Source organism: Camelina sativa, chromosome 3 (assembly GCF_000633955.1).
Source record: "Camelina sativa cultivar DH55 chromosome 3, Cs, whole genome shotgun sequence".
In the NCBI taxonomy this organism is placed as follows: domain Eukaryota; kingdom Viridiplantae; phylum Streptophyta; class Magnoliopsida; order Brassicales; family Brassicaceae; genus Camelina; species Camelina sativa.
The window spans coordinates 10,258,450-10,278,909 of record NC_025687.1 but is presented as its reverse complement, the minus strand read 5'-3'; the positions used below and the strand labels follow the sequence as shown (position 1 = coordinate 10,278,909).

The 20,460-nt window shown below is 38.4% G+C and overlaps 1 protein-coding gene and 1 pseudogene across 1 annotated transcript; both read left to right on the top strand.

The window, feature by feature from the left end:
- On the top strand, nucleotides 464–2,740 carry LOC104776360 (UDP-glycosyltransferase 85A1-like). Its single transcript, XM_010500406.2, has 2 exons — nucleotides 464–1,085; nucleotides 1,571–2,740. The coding sequence occupies exons 1-2, from the start codon at nucleotides 479–481 to the stop codon at nucleotides 2,518–2,520; spliced, it is 1,557 nt and encodes a 518-aa protein (XP_010498708.1). The 5' UTR covers nucleotides 464–478; the 3' UTR covers nucleotides 2,521–2,740.
- LOC104776358 lies at nucleotides 11,331–13,515 on the top strand (annotated as a pseudogene).

Below are 20,460 nucleotides of genomic sequence, written 5' to 3'. Positions count from 1 at the left end.
CGTCAATCGTGAACTTATTGCTTTATTTGACATAATTACCTCCTTATTAACTATGGACCAATATAATATGGAGAGAGTAGTAAATTCAGTTAAGGCGAAACGTTGAAAACAGTAAATTAAGCAGAGAGTATAGTAAATTCAAATTAATGATTCGGCACAACCTCGCAAGCTAAAAAGATAGGCACATGTGCCTTGGAAGGCAAACTTGGAACCTCATCTGGTGCCACGGAAACCTATTTTGTTGCACTAATCCCTATATAATTAGGTTTAGGTCCATTCGTAACAGGTTGGCTTACGCTCAGCTTGTAGATGAACATTGTCTTTAATACGATTATTACGAATACACATAAATCGACAAATACTTATACCAGCCTCGAAAGGGGCTCATGGCAGGTTTGGATACTATTCATACGTGACGTAATTTGTGGGCAAGAAATTATTAGTCTGACATCTCTTTTCTTCATATGTTCCCTATAAAATGGGGTATGTTAAAGACAAACCAAAACTCACATTTGTTTATTACAAAAAAGAAGAGACTCACAATTGTCTTCCCGGAAGAGAGATGAAAATGGGGTCTCATGTCGCTCTTAACGCACAAAAACCACACGTAGTTTGCGTTCCCTATCCGTCTCAAGGCCACATCAACCCTATGATGAAAGTGGCTAAACTCCTCCACGCTAGAGGCTTCCACGTCACCTTCGTCAACACCGTCTACAACCACAACCGTTTCCTCCGTTCTCATGGGTCTATTTCCCTAGACGGGCTTCATTCGTTTCGGTTTGAGTCCATTCCTGACGGTCTACCGGAGACCGACATGGACACCACGCAGGACATAACAGCCCTTTGCGAGTCCACCATGAAGAACTGTCTCGTTCCGTTCCAGGAGCTTCTCCAACGGATCAATGCTAGAGATGATGTTCCCCCCGTGAGCTGTATTGTATCCGACGGTGTTATGAGCTTTACGCTTGATGCTGCGGAGGAGCTTGGAGTCCCGGAGGTTCTTTTTTGGACAACCAGTGGTTGTGCGTTCTTGACTTATTTACACTTTTATCTCTTCATCGAGAAGGGTATAACTCCGCTAAAAGGTACGTTTTCTTACATTGATTATTGAGAGGTTGTTCGTTTGTGTAAAGATTTTTTCGTTTGGTTGGAGGCTCCAAATTTTTTGATGATCTTTAAAAACATGGAAATTTGACCACGCAACAAAGACATAAGTAATATATTTTGAGTAAAGAGAGCAAACTCGTCGACAAAATACTGTAAATACATAAATTTGAGTAATATATATCCAAACATGAAACTGAAAAAAAAAAAAAAAAAAAAAAAAANAACTCCTTCTGGCCCTTAAAATCAACGCGAGAACTGTTAGGCCAATAATATCATTGTCCAGGGACCATGCCACTCTGTCTTTCGGATCGGTCATACTCATAACTCTTTCTGGCTCTGAAAGTAGACTATGAATGCTGTGGCCAACATTAAATTTTGTGTAATATGATTAATTTATTTTTCTTAATTAGTATCGGGAAACTAATCTTTGTTAACAAACAAATAATGGTGATTGATTTGGCAGATGAGAGTTACCTAACGAAGGAGCATTTAGACATGGTTATAGATTTTATACCGACTATGACGAATCTAAAACTAAAGGATATTCCTAGCTTCGTACGTACCACAGATCCTGATGATTTTATGCTCAAATTCGCCTGCCGCGAGACCGAGCGATCCAAACGTGCTTCTGCTATCATTCTGAACACATTTGATGACCTTGAGCATGGCGTTATCCAGGCTATGCAATCTATTTTACCTCCGGTTTATGCAGTTGGACCGCTTCACCTCTTAGCAAACCGGAAGATTGAGGAAGGTAGTGAGGCTGGAATGATGAATTCAAGTTTATGGAAAGAGGAGATGGAGTGTTTGGGATGGCTTGATACTAAGCCTCAAAACAGTGTCATTTATATTAACTTTGGGAGCATAACGGTTTTGAGTGCGGAGCAGCTTGTGGAGGTTGCTTGGGGTTTGGCAGGAAGTGAGAAAGAGTTTTTATGGGTGATCCGGCCGGATTTAGTAGCCGGAGAGGAGGCGATGGTTCCACCAGAGTTTTTAACTGAGACTGTAAACCGGAGATTGTTAGCGGGTTGGTGTCCTCAGGAGAAAGTTCTTTCCCATCCAGCGGTTGGAGGGTTCTTGACGCATTGCGGATGGAACTCGATATTGGAAAGTCTTTCATGTGGAGTTCCTATGGTGTGTTGGCCATTTTTCGCAGACCAGCAAATGAATTGTAAGTTTTGTTGTGACGAGTGGGAGGTTGGGATCGAGACAGGTGGAGATGTGAAGAGAGATGAGGTTGAGGCGGTGGTTAGAGAGGTCATGGATGGAGAAAAGGGAAAGAAGATGAGAGAGAAGGCGGTAGAGTGGCGGCGCTTGGCAGAGGAAGCGACAGAACATAAAGTTGGCTCCTCAATTGTGAACTTTGAGATGGTTGTCAGCAAGTTTCTTTTGGGTAAAAAATCACAGGATTAAACTGTTTGTAATGATCACCAAGTAAGTGTTTTTTCTTGTTTCTGTCATGTGTTTTATTTTATAAGATGTTATGGAATTTCTTCTTTATGTTTCACTTTATTTTATAGTTTTTTGTGTTTTTTTTTGTCAAACTAGTTTTTTTTTCTTTTTTCTTATATTTTATATATTAAATTATGTGTTTTAGTTGATTCATGGTATAAATTTAAATGGTGGAGTAACAGATGGATCAATGTTTATGATTTTTGAATGTGTAACCAGTAATTTGCTTTATAATTTTTTTGTTACACAAATCATTGATTGTATTTGTAATCACATTGATGATTATGTATACTATGATCCATATTAATAAAAATTGCTTAGATGTTAAAAAAAAAAGAAAAAAAATTGAAACGGTGGAGTATATCGTATGCTAGTACATTGGATTGATAAATAACTAACATTGGTCTGCCTTGCCTTATCACATGCCTTGTTATCACAAATATATATATATATATCTATATATATATATGAACTCATAATTGAAAACCTAACGTTCGGTTTCAAAGCATATATATAATTTTGCTGATAAATTTGTTCCATATATATTTACGAAAACCCTTAAACGAAAAAAAAAAAAGAAAAAAGAAAAAACAAATTCTTTTCTATTAAACGAGGGTGGTGTCTTGAATTCAAAAGTTTGTGTACGAGTTATTTTTAGTGTTAAATTCAAAAGCTTGTTTAGCATCAAAACAAAAGCTTCATGGACTAATATGTATGATCCCACCAAAATTGATGTTCTGATTGAATAAATAGATTTTGTTTATAAACTAAACCGTAGATATCTAGTTATCTACTTTGCAGCAGTCGATATATATTTTATTTTCTTTAAGATTCTTTTATTTTAATAATCATAGGATTATGAACTTGTCGATTTTGTATAAAGCGACGAATCATAAATATAAGAACATGCCCAAACGCTAGTTTCTTAACTACGGTATTTACAAATAAAAAAATATATATATTAAAAGGTAGGAAAGAAAAAATAAATGGTTCTAAAAATCCTTATTTAAGAATTGTTCCTTCTACTGTTTATACATGGACTTTTATTAGTGGCCAGCTTTATTAAAAAAACTGAAAATATAATTGCCCAATTAAAGTATTATTTTTTTTATAGAAACTCTAACATTTTTTTCCGTCCGAATGACCTAAGATCACCTCCATTACTGAGTTTAGAGCACTTTCATTAGTTTTTTTGGATGTTTTAAAATATAAACCAAAAAAATAAAAAATAAATAAAGTTTAGTAGGTGTCTCTATAAAAACACTCTACATACTTAAAATGAGTGAGTGCTTTTAATTTTAATTTATAAAGAATTTTAAAGATTTCAACAAATCATCAAAAGTGAATAAGTGAAAGATTTTTAGGATTGCTAGAGAATATTTTATATATTTGTTGATTAGTTTTCTAAAATCTTGTAAAATGCTTCAAACAATCTCTGTATTATTGTGATACTTTTCATGACTTTATTTTATGAAGAAAACATATAAAATCATGAACCAATGATCTAGAGTTAAATCAATAACCCAAAGTACACTCAACCATAATCTAGTGGTGTCGTCGTAGCACTTCAGGGTCGAATCCACAGAGACCAAGCGATGCACTATGAAATTATACAGATCAAGTATAGCTAAAGCAATAAGAAAGATTGTTTTTCAAGTAACCGATCAAAGACAGAAATTAAATGAAAGTTTGTAAATCAAGCGAAGGTATTGGGCGTAGGGAATCTTTAGGGTTTACGATCACGAATTCAGATGATAAATTGGGAAAGCATTAGACACCGTTCTTGAACTCAAATCTCGAATGTAAAACTAACCTACTGTCGCAACGTTAGTTTTCTATGCAAGGAATTGATAAATCTCTAAACTGTCGTTTGAATCTAAACAATCCTAGCAAGCAATAAGTTCAAGTTTGATTATGTTCACAAGGTGCCTCAACTTCAACTGTCGTTGGCTAAGGATCACCTTGCTCACCTATGTTCTTTTCCAGCAACTCAACAACACTTTTGGTGCCTCGATGAATTAAACCTAAGATCTTAATCTAGGTGACCAATCTAGCTTAGGCATTAAGAACAACTATAGATGAAAAACAATAAGATCAATCCCTAATCTAACAAATCTGGCATCAATTAATCATGGAAACCCTTCTGAAACCCTAAACCGACCAGTGAAACTACTCAGACATGGAGAAGCAGAAACAGCAAATCAAAGATGAAGAAAACATAATTGAATTGCAAAAAGATAGAAAATAGGGTTTAGAAATCTTCTCCAAAGTGTCAAGAAGGATTAGAGATCTTCTCCCTTTTGCTCTCAATACAAATTAGTCTCAGAAAATAAAGTTTATGTCTCTAGAGGCCGTGCCTCTAACTTAAATATAAAAATAAAACCCTAAAAGTCGGTTTAAAACAAAAAAGGAAAAGTTGTGTCGGGCCCGGGATCGGTCGATCCGAATGTGGATCAGCCGATCCAGGATGCTTTTTCTGTGTTCGCTCCATCTGCTTGCTAGTCCGATCAGTCTTCACCAAAATGGCTCCAGATGCTCGTCTTCATCCCCAAAACACTCAGTTTCCTTCCAAAGTAGCCTAGAACCTGTACAAACTCACAAAAGACTAAAAAGACTCTAAAAGCACACTTGGACTCAATAAAAGACTCAAAACAAATACCAAAACAATGGGTAAAATCCTATAAAATACAGACACATCAATTCCCCCGGACTTGAATCTTTGCTTGTCCTCAAGCAAGAACAGACAAAAACTCAAGAACAGAGAAAAGGTTTGAAAGTGGAAACTCACATATTCTTTGGACCCTCTTCTTTGCACTCTTCATCACATCAAATCAAGAACTACTTTCTGTACTTTGCCCATGATTAGGATCAACACTCCCTACTCTGAACTCCACGGCTCTAGAGAACCTTCAGTCTCCCCATCGTTGTCTCTCTACATCAGATTAGTAAAAGAGTGCGGTCTTACCATGGGAGTATCGATCATTGAACTTTTTGACTCCTTCAACCTTTTAATTCCCAAGACTTCCTCTTATGCTCCCTTTCCTCTCTCTTTTCTCACTTCCAAAGGATTGATTTCTCCCTAATTTTCTAGGGTATCATTTTATTTTTTTTATCAATCCTTTGCTCTTTTCTGGTGGACAGGTTTCCATGAGTACCGAAAGATGCACGGGTTTACGCACAACCCTCAGTTCACTTCTTTTATTACCTATATCCTTTTCTTCTTTCTTCTTCTTTTTCTCTTTTTTTTTTACTGAGTACTGAAGGGAAGAGAGAGGGGAAGCATACTTTGCAAGGAGATGCATGTCTCGTGAGGCTTGAAGGGAGGAGTCATGTCCAATGTATACCAAGCCCCAAGGTAAGAATTTAAATCCGGTTAAGTCATGTCAAAGCTAGAGACAACTTCTGGTTCAACTTAGTGTTCTCCTTGGCGAGTGTCTTTTGGGGCGTGTTGAGACTGCTCATGTTGATTCCAAACTTCATTCAAAAATCAAAAGTACTAAAGCAATCATAAGAGTGTTAGCTCAAAGCAAAAGATTCCTAGAAATGATCATAGTTTCCCAATTTTTTTTCGTTTTGTTTTTTTAGACTCGATAAAAATAAGAAAATGACTCAAAGACTCGAAAAATCAAAAGGAAACAACCAAAGAAAACGACATTAGTAACATGGAGACATCCCTCCCCCGGACTTACTTCACACCGTCCCGGTGTGAAAGGAAAACCAAGAAAAGAACAAATCCCACAAAGAAAATAAGAAAAATGAAAAAGAAAAAGTAAGGACAAGAAACAAAAACCAGTGATCTCGCAGTTGGTGTCGGAGTTGTGTTGGCAAGGGTGGGGATCGATTGGTCTCTGAATGGGATCGATTGATCTGAAACATTATTGAACTTGGAGATACCCGCAGCAAACCAACGGGATCGACCGATCTGTAAGGAGGATCGATCGATCCGAAGCTCCTGGAACAAAAAATTTCGGATCTTCTGCGTTTGGAACCTGTTCCTGAAAATACTTAACACCAGACGTGATTTCACAGTAATAAATCCTAAAAACAAAACCAAAATCCTAAGACAAATAAAAATTAAAGGGTAAGCCAGCACAAACCCCATGGGTTGCCTCCCATAAGCGCTTGTTTAAGGTCTATAGCTTGACCGTGGTTTCAGGTGTCAAGTGATGGGAGGATGAGAACTCATATCAGAACAAGCTCTCCCATTCGTCAGCTTAAGCTCCAGAATTTTTTTCAGCATACCATCCATTGCTTCTTGGCCTTTTTCTTTAAACTCCGGAGTGAGGATGGCTGTAACCTTAGAAAAAGGCCGAGACTTTCCTTTACACTTCACCTTGTACTCAATGGTGTCTCTAACATATTTCTGGGGTACCAAGGTTATGTGAAGATCTGGTATTACTCTCTCTATCTTTGGCTTGTCTCTCTTCTTAACCTTCTTAGAAGAATGAGTGTATCCATCCAGGACTTCGTTGACCTCATTCTTATCACCATTCTCTCCCATTGTCATGACATCCACCTTCTTCTCATGTTCTACAACTAGACAAGAGCCATGTCGTATAGCTTTATTTGCAGTGATTGCGTTGTAGAAGACTTTATCATCAATGTTGGAGAAAGTGATCCCCTTATTAGGCAAGTCAACAACTGCTCCCACTGTTGCTAAGAAAGGTCTCCCAAGAATCAAAGGCATAACAGAACCCCCGCTCATTTCCACAACATGAAAATCTGTAGCAACCAAGCAATTCCCAACTCGAACATCTAAATTGTTAATGAAGCCTTGTGGAGTCGTGGTGACAGCATTTGCAAACTTTAGAGAAACCTTAGAAGCCTTCATATCATCAATCCCCAACCTCTCTGCAACAGCCTTAGACATTACGTTCACACTGGATCCAGTGTCACAAAGGGAATCCTCAAAGTTCACTCCTAAGATGGAGCATGGAACAACAAATTTTCCTGGATCTTCTAATTTGGGTAGTCTTTTCAAAGCTGGAGCATGAATGTTCTTCTTCTCTAGAGCCAAAAACGCCTTAACCTCCACCAAATCTTTTTCTTCAACCACAACATCATTGTAAACCTTCTTAAACAAAGAGATATGCTTTACTGCCTCTGTAAAGGAAATGTCAGCTGTGAACTCACTCATAACTTCTTTGTACCGATCATACTTCTTTTCATCCAGAGGTTTCTTCACATGTCTTCTTGGAAAAGGAATTTGTGGCCTATAGGGCTTTGGTTCCACAAGAAGTGATTCCTTAGCATCTGTATCAGAGACAAACGAGCTGGAATTTTCCATACCTAAAACAGGGACTGACCGTTCTGTACGTAGATCGGTCGATCTGAGACTTTCCGAGACAAGTTCTTCGTCAATGACGGGATCAATCGATCTATAAGGGGGATCGGTCGATCCAACTTCTCTGGGGATCAAACTCGAATTATCAGAATGGATGGGACCGGCTGGTCTAGTCTCAGGATTGATCGATCCCGTCTCTGCGGAAGCCAAAAATGAGTTGATCCCACCATGGAGTGTTATAGCATTGCATGACTCTTTGTTCTTAGAGCTAGAAGAAATAGCAGAGACTCTCTTATCAATGGAATCAACACGTGAACTCAACCTCTCAAATTTCCCAGTCAAATCATTGTACATGCTATCAATCTTGACATTAATCTCAGCAGAACTTTTCTTATGGCCCTCCAACAGTGCTTGCATCATCAATTCGAGTTTGTTATCTTGTGGAGCTGCAGATGGAGCGTGGTATCCTTGGGTATTTGAGCTATTAAATCCAACACCTCTGTTCTGAAATCCTTGTGGGAAGTTACCTTGTTGATTATGTGGAGGATACACTTGATCTTGAGGATTCTCAACGTTGGTGCTTCTGTAGGAGAGATTAGGATGATTTCTATAATTCTGATTAAACCCATGATTCTGATAGTTCCCTTGTCCTCCTACATAGTTCAACTCCTCTGTTCCCTCAAAATCTGAATTCACTCCAACTTGCTGATACGCACCCGTCTGCCCGTCGCACATGTTGACAGCTTGCTGATCTCTCTTCAAAAGAAGGTCTACCTTGGCAGTGAGACTCTTAATAACATCTGTATTCACGGAGCTAACAACACGCACAGAACGATCATACTCATGGCTATGATTGCTGTTACTCGCTGCAAGGTTTGTGATCAAGAGGTTTGCTTCAGCGGCAGTGTTAGTAGAAAAATCTCCTCTGCTGGCAGTATCGAGTGCCATCTGGTACTTCTGGTCAATTCCTCCATAGAAGATGTTCATAAGATTCTCTTGTGAAAAGCCATGATGAGGACAGTCCCTCATATACTCCTTGAATCTCTCCCACGCTTCACAAAAAGACTCTGTACCACCTTGTGAGAAGGTAGTGATCTTGCTCCTTAACATAGCGGATCGTGACTTAGTGTAGAAGTGGTTTAAAAACGCTGCTCTACACTGCTCCCAAGTGGTAAGTGATCCTCGGTCCAAGAGATTTAGCCATCTCAAAGCCTTATCTCCTAAAGAGAATTGGAACAAAGTCAACATGAGGTAATCATATGGAACTCCATTAGACCTTGTTGTACTAGCCAATCTCTCAAAAGCTTCAATATGGTCCAAAGGGCTCTCTGATGCTAATCCATTAAACACACGGTTCTGAACCAAATTGATGAGACTGTGCTTAATCTCATAGTCTTGTCTCGCAGGAGCAGGAGGTTGAATCGCAGAACGATTCGCAAATAGCCTGTTGTGAGCATCTTCATCCCTCAAGGTGGCTTGCCTTGCAGGTGGATTCAGTTCAGCTTGCTCTTGCTGGTTCTGCCTCTGCTGTTGTTGGACGACACCCAGCTGAGGGTTGGGCGGATTAGCCCCTGTATCTCCTCCTTCGGCCATAGGGTAAGCCTGGGTTCTTGCTCTCCGGTTTTCTCGTTCAAGTTGTGCTAACTCCTTGTTTCGCAGGTTACGCAAATCAGTAGGCTTGTGGCTTCTTGTTTGCATGCACCTGAAACGAAAGAGGAAGAACGCAAGAACAAGTCAGTAAAAAAAAGTAAAATAAACCTTAGACTAAACGTGAATCTAAAATTTCAAAGGCAACGTTATGGTCCCCGGCAACGGCGCCAAATTGATCTAGAGTTAAATCAATAACCCAAAGCACACTCAACCACGATCTAGTGGTGTCGTCGTAGCACTTCAGGGTCGAATCCACAGAGACCAAACGATACACTATGAAATTATATAGACCGAGTATAGCTAAAGCAAAGAGGAAGTTTGTTTTGCAAGTAACAGAATTAAAACAGAAAATAAATAAGAGTTTGTAAATTTAAGAGAAAGTATTGGGCGCAGGGAATCAATCAAGGGTTATGATCACGAAATTGGGTGATGGATTGGGATAGCTTTAGGAACCGCTCTTGAACTCAAATCTCAAATATAAAACTAACCTACTGTCGCAGCATTAGTTTTCTATGCAAGGAATTGAATGAATCCTAAACCGTCGTTTGAATCTAAACAATCCTAGCAAGCAATAAGTTCAAGTTTGATTATGTTCACAAGGTGCCTCAACTTCAACTGTCGTTGGCTAAGGATCACCTTGCTCACCTATGTTCTTTTCCAGCAACTCAACAACACTTTTGGTGCCCCGATGAATTAAACCTAAGATCTTAATCTAGGTGATCAATCTAGCTTAAGCATTAAGAACAACTATAGATGAAGAACAATAAGATCAATCCCTAATCTAACAAATCTGGCATCAATTAATCATGGAAACCCTTCTGAAACCCTAAACCGACCAGTGAAACTACTCAGACATGGAGAAGCTTAAACAGCAAATCAAAGATGAAGAAAACATAATTGAATTGCAAAAGGATAGAAATTAGGGTTTAGAAATCTTCTCCAAAGTGTCAAGAAGGATTAGAGATCTTCTCCCTTTTGCTCTCAATACAAATTAGTCTCAGAAAATAAAGCTTATGTCTCTGGAGGCCGTGCCTCTAACTTAAATATCAAAATAAAACCCTAAAAGTCGGTTTAAAACAAAAAAGGAAAAGTTGCGTCGGGCCCAGGATCGGTCGATCCGAATGTGGATCAGCCGATCCAGGATGCTTTTTCTGTGTTCGCTCCATCTGCTTGCTAGTCCGATCAGTCTTCACCAAAATGGCTCCAGATGCTTGTCTTCATCCCCAAAACACTCAGTTTCCTTCCAAAGTAGCCTAGAACCTGTACAGACTCACAAAAGACTAAAAAGACTCTAAAAGCACACTTGGACTCAATAAAAGACTCAAAACAAATACCAAAACTATGGGTAAAATCCTATAAAATACAGACACATCAACCAACAACATAATAATTGAATTCATTAACAATCCTAGACTCTTTTGTTTTAATTGAATAACACAAAACTTTTAATGACTTTGTAAAAGTCTGAACCCAATAACTTAAATTTGTTAAGATTTTAAATGAATTTTTACGAATTACAAATTAATAACACTAAACGTTAGCATATTTTAACAAAATCTTGATTTGATAACACCAAATTTTATATAATATTTAAAGTTTTTAAAACTCTATTCAAATCTCAAACCAATAACCCTACTTAATATTATTTAATGTTTAAGACACTTAAGTGGGTTTATGAGATGAGAATGATTTTAGGAAGGAATATGTGTCTTTAAAAATATATATACAATAAATTAATATTTTAGACATTTATATGTTAGATAATATCTCTTATTTTAGACATTTGTATTAAAATAGTTATAAAGTTAATTATAAAAAATATTTAAGAGACACATATTATATCACCAATAATGATGATGCTCTAAAGACAGATTTCGGGCCTCGAGATGGCACAAGGCAGATAACGTTAATTTTCCAAACAGTAGCCACGTGCGATAAATATATGGGCTCACCGTTTTCCTATAAATGGGTGCGTACCTCAAAGCTTAAGCGTAGAGTCAAGCATAACCCAGGTAGATCACAAATTCACATTTTTGTCTTTTGGCAAAAGAGAGATACAAAATGGGACCTCGTGTTGTTTGTGAGGCAGAAAAACCACATGTAGTCTGTGTGCCTTTCCCGGCTCAAGGCCACATCAACCCGATGCTGAAAGTGGCTAAACTCCTCCACCACAGAGGCTTCCACGTCACCTTCGTCAACACCGTTTACAATCACAACCGTCTCCTCCGGTCCCGTGGGCCCAACGCACTCGGCAGGGTTCCTTCTTTCCGGTTCGAGGCCATACCTGACGGTCTACCTGAGACTGATGTGGATGCTACGCAGGACATCCCTGCCCTTTGCGAGTCCACCATGAAGAACTGTCTCGCTCCATTCAAGGAGCTTATCCGGAGGATTAACACGAGAGAGGATGTTCCTCCGGTGAGCTGTATTGTATCAGATGGTGCGATGGGCTTTACTCTTGACGTTGCGGAGGAGTTTGGTGTCCCCTTGGTTCTTTTTTGGACCACTAGTGGTTGTGGCTTCATGGCTTATCTACACTTTTTTCTCTTCATTGAGAAGGGTTTATGCCCAGTGAAAGGTACGTTTTCTTGCAAATATTATTGATTTAAATTGCAAATATTAGTGATTTAAATCACGTTATAATACTTAAATTTAACGTAAAAACCCTAACACCACGATCTCGATGGATTTATCATTTAAGAGGTCGTTCGGCAATTAGGCCAACTGCACACTCTATGCCACAGTTTGCTATTAGGCCTAGAAAGTTAGGTTGGCCTAAAAAATACGGATGATACACGAACCCTTCACTCTCTAGACTACCTTGTTTGCCAGCTAGCTCTGGAACCATACGATCACCATAAAATGCATCAAATTAATTATGCTCCGTTTGTTCAAGTTTTTTTTTTTTTTTTTTTTTTTAATTTTAAATTATAACTAAATATTGTGGGATAAAATAGTAAAACAACGAGTGATGGATTTTGTAGATGAGAGTTGGTTGACGAAGGAACACTTGGATACAGTTATAGATTGGATACCTTCAATGAAGAATCTAAAACTGAAAGATATTCCTAGTTTCATCCGTACCACTAATCCCAACGACATAATGCTCAACTTCATTGTCCGTGAGACTTGTCGAACTAAACGCGCCTCTGCTGTCATTCTCAACACGTTCGATGACCTGGAGCATGACATAATTAAGTCTATGCAATCTATTTTACCACCGGTTTATCCAATCGGACCGCTTCATCTCTTAGTAAACCGGGAGATTGAAGAAGATAGTGAAATTGGAAGGATAGGATCAAATCTGTGGAAAGAGGAGGCTGAGTGTTTGAATTGGCTTGATACTAAGTCTCGAAACAGCGTTGTTTATGTTAACTTTGGAAGCATAACCAAAATGACCGTGACACAGCTCGAGGAGTTTGCTTGGGGTTTGGCGGCAACGGGGAAGGAGTTTCTATGGGTAATGCGGCCGGACTTAGTCGCCGGAGAGGAGGCAGTGATTCCGACAGAGTTTTTAGTGGAGACAGAGGATCGAAGGATGCTGACTAGTTGGTGTCCGCAGGAGAATGTTCTTTCTCACCCGGAATTGGAGGGTACTTGACGCATTGTGGGTGGAACTCGACGTTAGAAAGTCTTTCTTGCGGAGTTCCTATGGTATGTTGGCCATTTTTTGCAGAGCAACAAACAAATTGTAAGTTTTCTTGTGACGAATGGGAGGTTGGAATTGAGATTGGTGGAGATGTGAAGAGGGAAGAGGTTGAGGCGGTGGTTAGAGAGCTCATGGATGGTGAGAAAGGAAAGAAAATGAGAGAAAAGGCGGAGGAGTGGCTGTGCTAGGCGGAGGAAGCGACGGAGCATCCGTGTGGTTCGTCGGTGGTAAATCTTGAGACAATTGTTAGCAAGGTTCTCTTAGGAAAGAATCCTAATACTGGTCAAAGTTAATACAAAAACATAAGATAATATGTAAGATTAAGTCGAATTGTTTTTTCTTGTTTTCATCGTGTGTAATACATTTAATTTGTTTGAAGAAATAAAGGAATATAATTAAATTTATGGAATATATAACAACTAGTATTAGACCCGTACCTTGTACGGGAAAAAGCTTAGACATAAGAATCATGTGCATCTCCTAAACCTCTCATCACTTTTCCATCTACACCATTGTGCTTTGCATGTATGTAGCAGTTAATTTTCCACCTTCAAGAGATCAACGTACATACACAAATAGTATAGCAAAGTAAAAAAAAAAAAATCGCTACGCATATTACAAAATGAAAATACTGTAATGCAAATTACAGTCAAATTTATGTTTATCATGATCGGATAATTCTAGTAGGCATTTAAATAACACAGAATTAATTACATTACCAAACTCAGCAGTTCTTGTTCCGGTACATGAAAAAAAAAAACATCATGTTTAGTTGACGCACCTGCTAGAAAAACCATAAATTCAGCTGATGTAATTGTTTTTTTTTTGTTGACGAAGTTTGCGTGAGTTTGTTCCCGTAACAAAGTTTGAGCTCTTGTCAATTGCTTCAGATTCCTTACGCCTCCGTCTTTTTCTCTACCCGATATGAGGAAAGCAAGCATCTATGATATCATCTTATTGGATGAATTTAAAGGGTTGAGTAAAGATCTATTGTGAAAATCATTGAGGGCTTTTTGTTTTGCAGAAAAAAAGAAACAAAGATGGTGTCGATGGTTGGTAAAAAAATAGAATGGTCTGGATGATTGTTAAGTTTTTTTTTTATCATTTTACAGTGGTTTTATTTTGAAATTGCAGAGATCGTGGAGGAGTGGGAGGACAGTTACTCAAGAAAATTCAGGTTTTTTTCTTATTGAACATGTGACTTGTGCTTTATAGAATAAACGATTTAGTAAAAGATTAGTTTCATCAAAAATCTTCCTATTAACAGAGAAAAAAATCTATAAATAAGTGTGGAGTCGTATTGTAAAATTCTGGAAGAAGAAAGCTAATATTCAAATATTTGTAACTACTAAAACTCTCTGATCCTTGAGAGTAAGAAACATTGCTTTCACGAGTTATTACCTTATGTGACTACTAGTCTGTCTTTTTCAATACTGACGTGATAACCATTTATCTTCTGTTGGCAAGATTACTCATACCCATGGGTATTGGAAATATTCGCACGTGGTATATATTTGTCGACAGTATCTACGTGCGAGAATCATTGTCTCGCCATCTCATTGTCGATAATCTCTACGTCCTTTAAAGCAGTTCTCCTGGACACGACTCCGCCCATGGTCGAGGTTCGCTTAAGCTTTGTAACCCTCGCGATCTTGGCGCGTTGTGTTGGCCCGGACAAGTCTAATGTATTAAATGCAACTTGCCATATTTCCTTAAAACCGAATATATTACTTTAATAAAATATTACATTGAAAAATAAGTTATCAAAGCAATATACATAATATTTGGATACTTCCATAGAATACATTTTAGGAAAATATAGGATTTTACAAAAACACAGAAAACAATCCCTATCCGGTACCTTAAGTTCGCTCTAGCTCTAGACTCTTCCTAGACTTCCTACAAGACAAATAATTATCATGAGTAATCTTAGATTACTCAGTGAGCCTAGGTACCCCTTTCCTAAACATGCTTCTAATTTTCCCCACCCCGACTATCCCAACAAGGAAGGAAACAAGCACGACAAGCAATCAAAGCTACGCAACAGAAACGATAGTGGAAGCAAATAACAAACAAGCAAGAAAAGAGGGTTAGTTCAAGCAAGACTTGACTCAATTAACCTAGACTCTTTACTCCTACGCAATGAACAAGATGACTAGAATACAACAAGGGTAACTTGAATACTCTAGACTCTTTCACCTAAACAACACAAGACGACTAGAATAATCAAGGATTACTCGACTACCCTAGACTCTTCACCTATGGGCTCTCGATAATCTGTTCCGTTCCTTACCTCTGTCCATGCGGAAACCACAAAGGTAACCCGCATGAACCATCCAATGCTACGAGATCAAGTAGTTGTCGCTCTAGTAGCTAGCTAGACGCCGACGTTGTCCTGTGTAAGTGGTCGTTGAGAACTTCCCACGAGACAATTTTTCAACATAGGGAACAGAAGATCGACTACTCTATCCTATCTACGACTCGAGAAAAATAACAAATATAATTCAAGAGACTAGCTAAAATAAGTACTACAATTCTAAGAGTAAAAAACGCAAAGAATTTAGTACTAAAAACAAGCAACATAAATCAAGCATAACAAGCAAGAAATCAAGCATAACAAGCAAGAAATCAACATGAAACAAGAATAATAATTCAAGCAACCTAGATTGTTCTACATGCATGCACCCATTTTAATCTGATTTTTAAGCAAGAAATATTGCAAGTAAAAATACAACAATTTAATTATGCATGCAAGTCCATGGTCCAATTTTAAGCAAGCCAAATTGCTAAAAATGCATCAAGTTCATCATGAAAATATGCAGTTCAATTCTCATCAATTCTCAACATGCATGGTGATTCCTAGCATAATTCTATGTGATTTAAACATGAATTCTAGCATGAATCCTACCAATTTAATGCATGTAACATTTAACTGATCCTACCATGATCCTAGTCTAAATGCAATACACAATGGGTACGTACATGGTCCATAGGAACCATGCAGCACCCCACGAAATACTACCACAAAACTCACCACAGGACTCACAGTGATTCAGCAGATTGATGATCAGACTTCACGACACCGCGGATGAGACAACTTCCTCTTTGCGTCAAACTGCGTCCAACAACGTCCACGAACTGCGTCCAACAGCGTCTCTGAACTGCGTCCAACAGCGTCTCTCCTTGACCCGAACAACGTCTTCGACAGCGTCCAACTTCGGTCTCCCTCTCCGTCTTTGAGAGAGCAAACACTTAGAGAGAATTTTTAACCTTTTCTTCTTTGAGTTGAGAATGAGCAAAGTGAGAAGGGAGAGCTCCAGTTTATAGAGGTTTTTGGGCGGCGCAACTCGCCAATGCATGTCGAGAATCTTCCTTTGTCTTCCACTTTTTGGTACATGAATTCTCATTGGCCATCTCCTTAAAGACACAATGATTATGTCTCTCCTTTTTGTTTTTCAACAACCTAATGATTACTCCTCATAGCTGCATGAAATTTCATTGGTTAATTCAAGAGAAAAGAGAAAAATTCTCTTTTTGTGCAGGCGGACAAACGCTCCGCAAAATCTGGAACGCCGTCGGCTCTTGGCACTGCGTCCGTCGATCATCCGCTACATCCGCAAATTCTCGGTCTCGTCCGTAGTTTCTCGGCAGTACCACAACTCCTTCGTCAGTACCGCAACTTCTCCGTCAGTACCGCGAACAATCGGTCTTTACCGGCTATACTCGTCCTTTACCGTCTTCACTCGGCATGCGTTCGTCTTTCCCGGTCCGTACTGTCTCCATTCCGCATACGTCCGTCCTTTCCGTCTTTACTCGGTCTGTGCCGTCTTTGTCCGTGTATGTCTGACCTGTGCGTACCGTCTCCTCCCGCGCACGTCCGACCTGTGCATACCATCTCTGTCCGCGTACGTACGATGTGTCCGTACCGTGCCCGACCTTGTACGTCCGTCCATACCATCTCCGACCATGTACGTCCGTCCGTACCGTCCCTGCTCGTGTACGTCCGTCCTGACCGTACCTTGGTCTTTTTGTGGTTTTTGACTTGGCCATTCTTCTTTTTCGACTTCTTATTGAACTTAGCCTCTTGACCTCCGACCTCTTCTTCTTCTTGCTAAGTCTTTTCCGGGTCTTTTTCTCCATAATTATAATTTGGATTTTTACTCTTAGTGAGGATCATTACAGTGTTGGCCGTTCTTTGCAGAGCAGCAAACAAATTGTAAATATTGTTGTCACGAATGGGAGGTGAGGATGGAGATCGGTGGAGACGTGAGTAGGGAGGAGGTTGAGGCACTGGTTACAGAGCTAATGGACGGAGAGAAAGGAAAGAAAATGAGAGAGAAAGCAAAAAGGTGGCAGCGTTTGGCAGAGGAAGCGACAGAGCATATGCGTGGCTCTTCCGACTTAAATTTTCAGAAGGTTATTACCAAGATTCTCTTAGGCAGCAAAAGACAATAGAGACAACATAAATAAACTTAAACATAAAGATGATTACATAAAGGTTTATGTTTTGAAAAATGGTACGTGCTCTACATAATCATGAACACTAATTTGTTTTTCTATTTATAGAAAGGTTTGCTTGTTTGCTTATATGGCATATGTCGAAATCTAACATTCGTAGAGACGACGCTGTGGAGTTTTCATAGATGTCAGAATATTTTTTTTTTCACGGACCTCTGTAATCTGTATAATCAGACTCTAAACATTTGACTTATAGAGCGGGCGCCACAAATCTGACATTTAGCTTACTAATTTTATGGGAAATTTTCGCATGCGAGAATCATATGGTCTCGCCATCTCATTGTGGAGTCCTTTAATTTGTGTTCATTAAGCGACGACATACATATCCATTTTTATCCTTTCTTTCCCGCACAAAAAAAGAAACCAAAAAACGGCATGAGAGATGTCGTTTCTAGCGAACAACCCACACGGAGCATGTGGATGGTAGTCGAAATCAAATTTGCAAATGGTAGTCAATTAGGTTCTTTTAGGGCAACAGACGACAAAGGATACTACAATTAGAATCGGAGAGAAGGCTATGATTTAATTTAAAAACCAAGAAACCTAATGTCGTTACAAATTCAAATTTTGATTGAACTAACGTAGTTTATATAGAATATGTTTTCAGAACCGGTCCTAAAAGGAAAATAGGCTCAGCGCCAATATGAAGCCCAAATTACATATTGGCCATGGCCAACTTATAAAGATCTAAACGATTAGCAAATGCATGGTTTCTTAAACCTCTGAGCAAATCAACGTGTGCATTATATTACAGTGTCTTATAATATATTTTCTTATTTTTAGCAGTAATTCTTATCGCAATACCATTTTTATTTATGAAAGTAAGTAATTCAAATATTTTACCAAAATCCTATATATATCCGTATAAAAATATCGTTTTTAATTAGTTCATATAGAGGAAATTTGAAATTTTTCTTCTTTTTTGTCTTTGGATCCTCTGAAGATGTTTACAAAATCATTAACGAGTTAAACGCTATCTCACGTACGCTAAGAACCAATGCTTTCACGAATTATTGCCATATAGGGCCACAAGTCTTGGCTTTTACTTTTCGACCGACTACAGCACACTCGACTTCTAGAGAATCATAATCTTCTCTTGGCCGTTTCTAGAGGACAAAAACTCATTTTCTTATAAATTTCCTTTTTTGGATTCTCTTTTCCACATTAACAAATAATAATAATAATAGATTAATAAATACAAATAAACAAGAGAAAAAAGAAAATATAATTACCACCAATGAAGTCCATTGCCATCACCAAAATTCAAGTTCCAACAAACATACCAACATCTCCTTCTCTCCGTCTCAATACACTACAAACAAAAATGCTTTTCTCTATGCAACCTGTTGTTTACCGCCCATCTCTCAAGTGGATATGTGGTTAAGTCGATCTCGACTTCATTAGGCCATATGCTTCTACACGATCATTGTCATCCATGATATATTGTTCTAATAGACATAATCCCCTTTAATTATGATTTATGCTTATATATAAGGTGTATAATTCCATTCAATAATACAACAACAATAATAATACAATTTTCTACTCTCCGTTTACCTAAAATGCCATTTTCTTTTTTTTCGTGTGCCTAAGAATGTTTTATTTAAAAGGTAGATATGTATGTGGGTGAGTGACAATGAAAACAGTTTCGCTAGGGTTTAAGGGGCTCCTCTAGCCCTTGGGCGTTCGGATTTTCGGTTCGGATCGGATCAAATTTTTTAGATTTTAGATTTTTTGGATTGGGGTGTATAGAATCCGTTTAGAATCCGAATGTTTTTCGGATCAGATCGGTTTGGATTAATTCGGATTCGGATCGGTTTTCAATTTTTTTTTTAAATCAGAACTTAATCCGAACCTTTATATTTATTACTCGGAAATTATAGTCACAAAGTTGTGATAGCTCAGATAGCTTCAACGTGTAACCCTTAACCTTAGTGTCTCAGGTTTGAATCCTCCTACCAGCGATTATAGTTTAAAATTTTTTAGCTAATGGGCTCCGGTCCAGAAATTGGCCCAAAAATAATATCAATCTAAACCCAAATATATAGAAAATTAATTGAGTATTCGGTTTAGTGGATAACCGATCGGATTGGTTTAAAACTGAAAACCGAATCACAATTAATGTAAAAATCGATCGGTTTTTACAGAGAAACCGAAACCGATCCAAATCAGTTTTTTTGGATCGGTTTGGTTTGGTTTGTTCGGTTTCGGATTATTTGCCCAGGACTAAGCTCCTCAATGAGGGCGAGGCCATACAATTCTCACACGTAAAGATTACCGACAAATCATTCACGTGCAATGACTTCCAGTACCCGCGGACTGCAGGTAGCAGGCAATCTAACCCAAAGCTGATATGCGGTCAAGAAAAATATTATGATTGCCTAGAAGTCGAGTGTACAGTAGTCGACTAGTCGGTCGGTAAATTAAAAGACAAGACTTTGGCCCACTAGTTCTTCTATTTTTGTACAAATGCCCACTGGTCCTTCCATTTTTGTGCGAGTGCCCACTGGTCCTATATAACAATAATTCGTGAAAGCAATGTTTCTTAGGGCACTTCCATTGCACATCTTTTGGAGTGTCTCTAGATTTAAAACAGAATTAAAAAAAAAAGTTTATTGTGTAAACAGGAAAGAACTCGTGTCTCAAATATCTCTGCCGAAGCATTATCAAGAGACATCTTACTTGTCACAATTTCATTGGTTTGTGTTTATAATTTTGTTTTTTGATTTTTTGATTGTTTCCTTCCTCCTCTTTGCAAACGCTCATAGAAGACACTCATACGAAGGATGACTAATGGAGA

Bases quoted from the DNA above. Each gene is read 5' to 3' on its own strand.
- LOC104776360 (XM_010500406.2), top strand. From the start codon at position 479: ATGGGGTATGTTAAAGACAAACCAAAACTCACATTTGTTTATTACAAA. The intron at 1,086-1,570 runs GTACGTTTTCTT...TTGATTTGGCAG, and splicing joins GGGTATAACTCCGCTAAAAG to ATGAGAGTTACCTAACGAAG.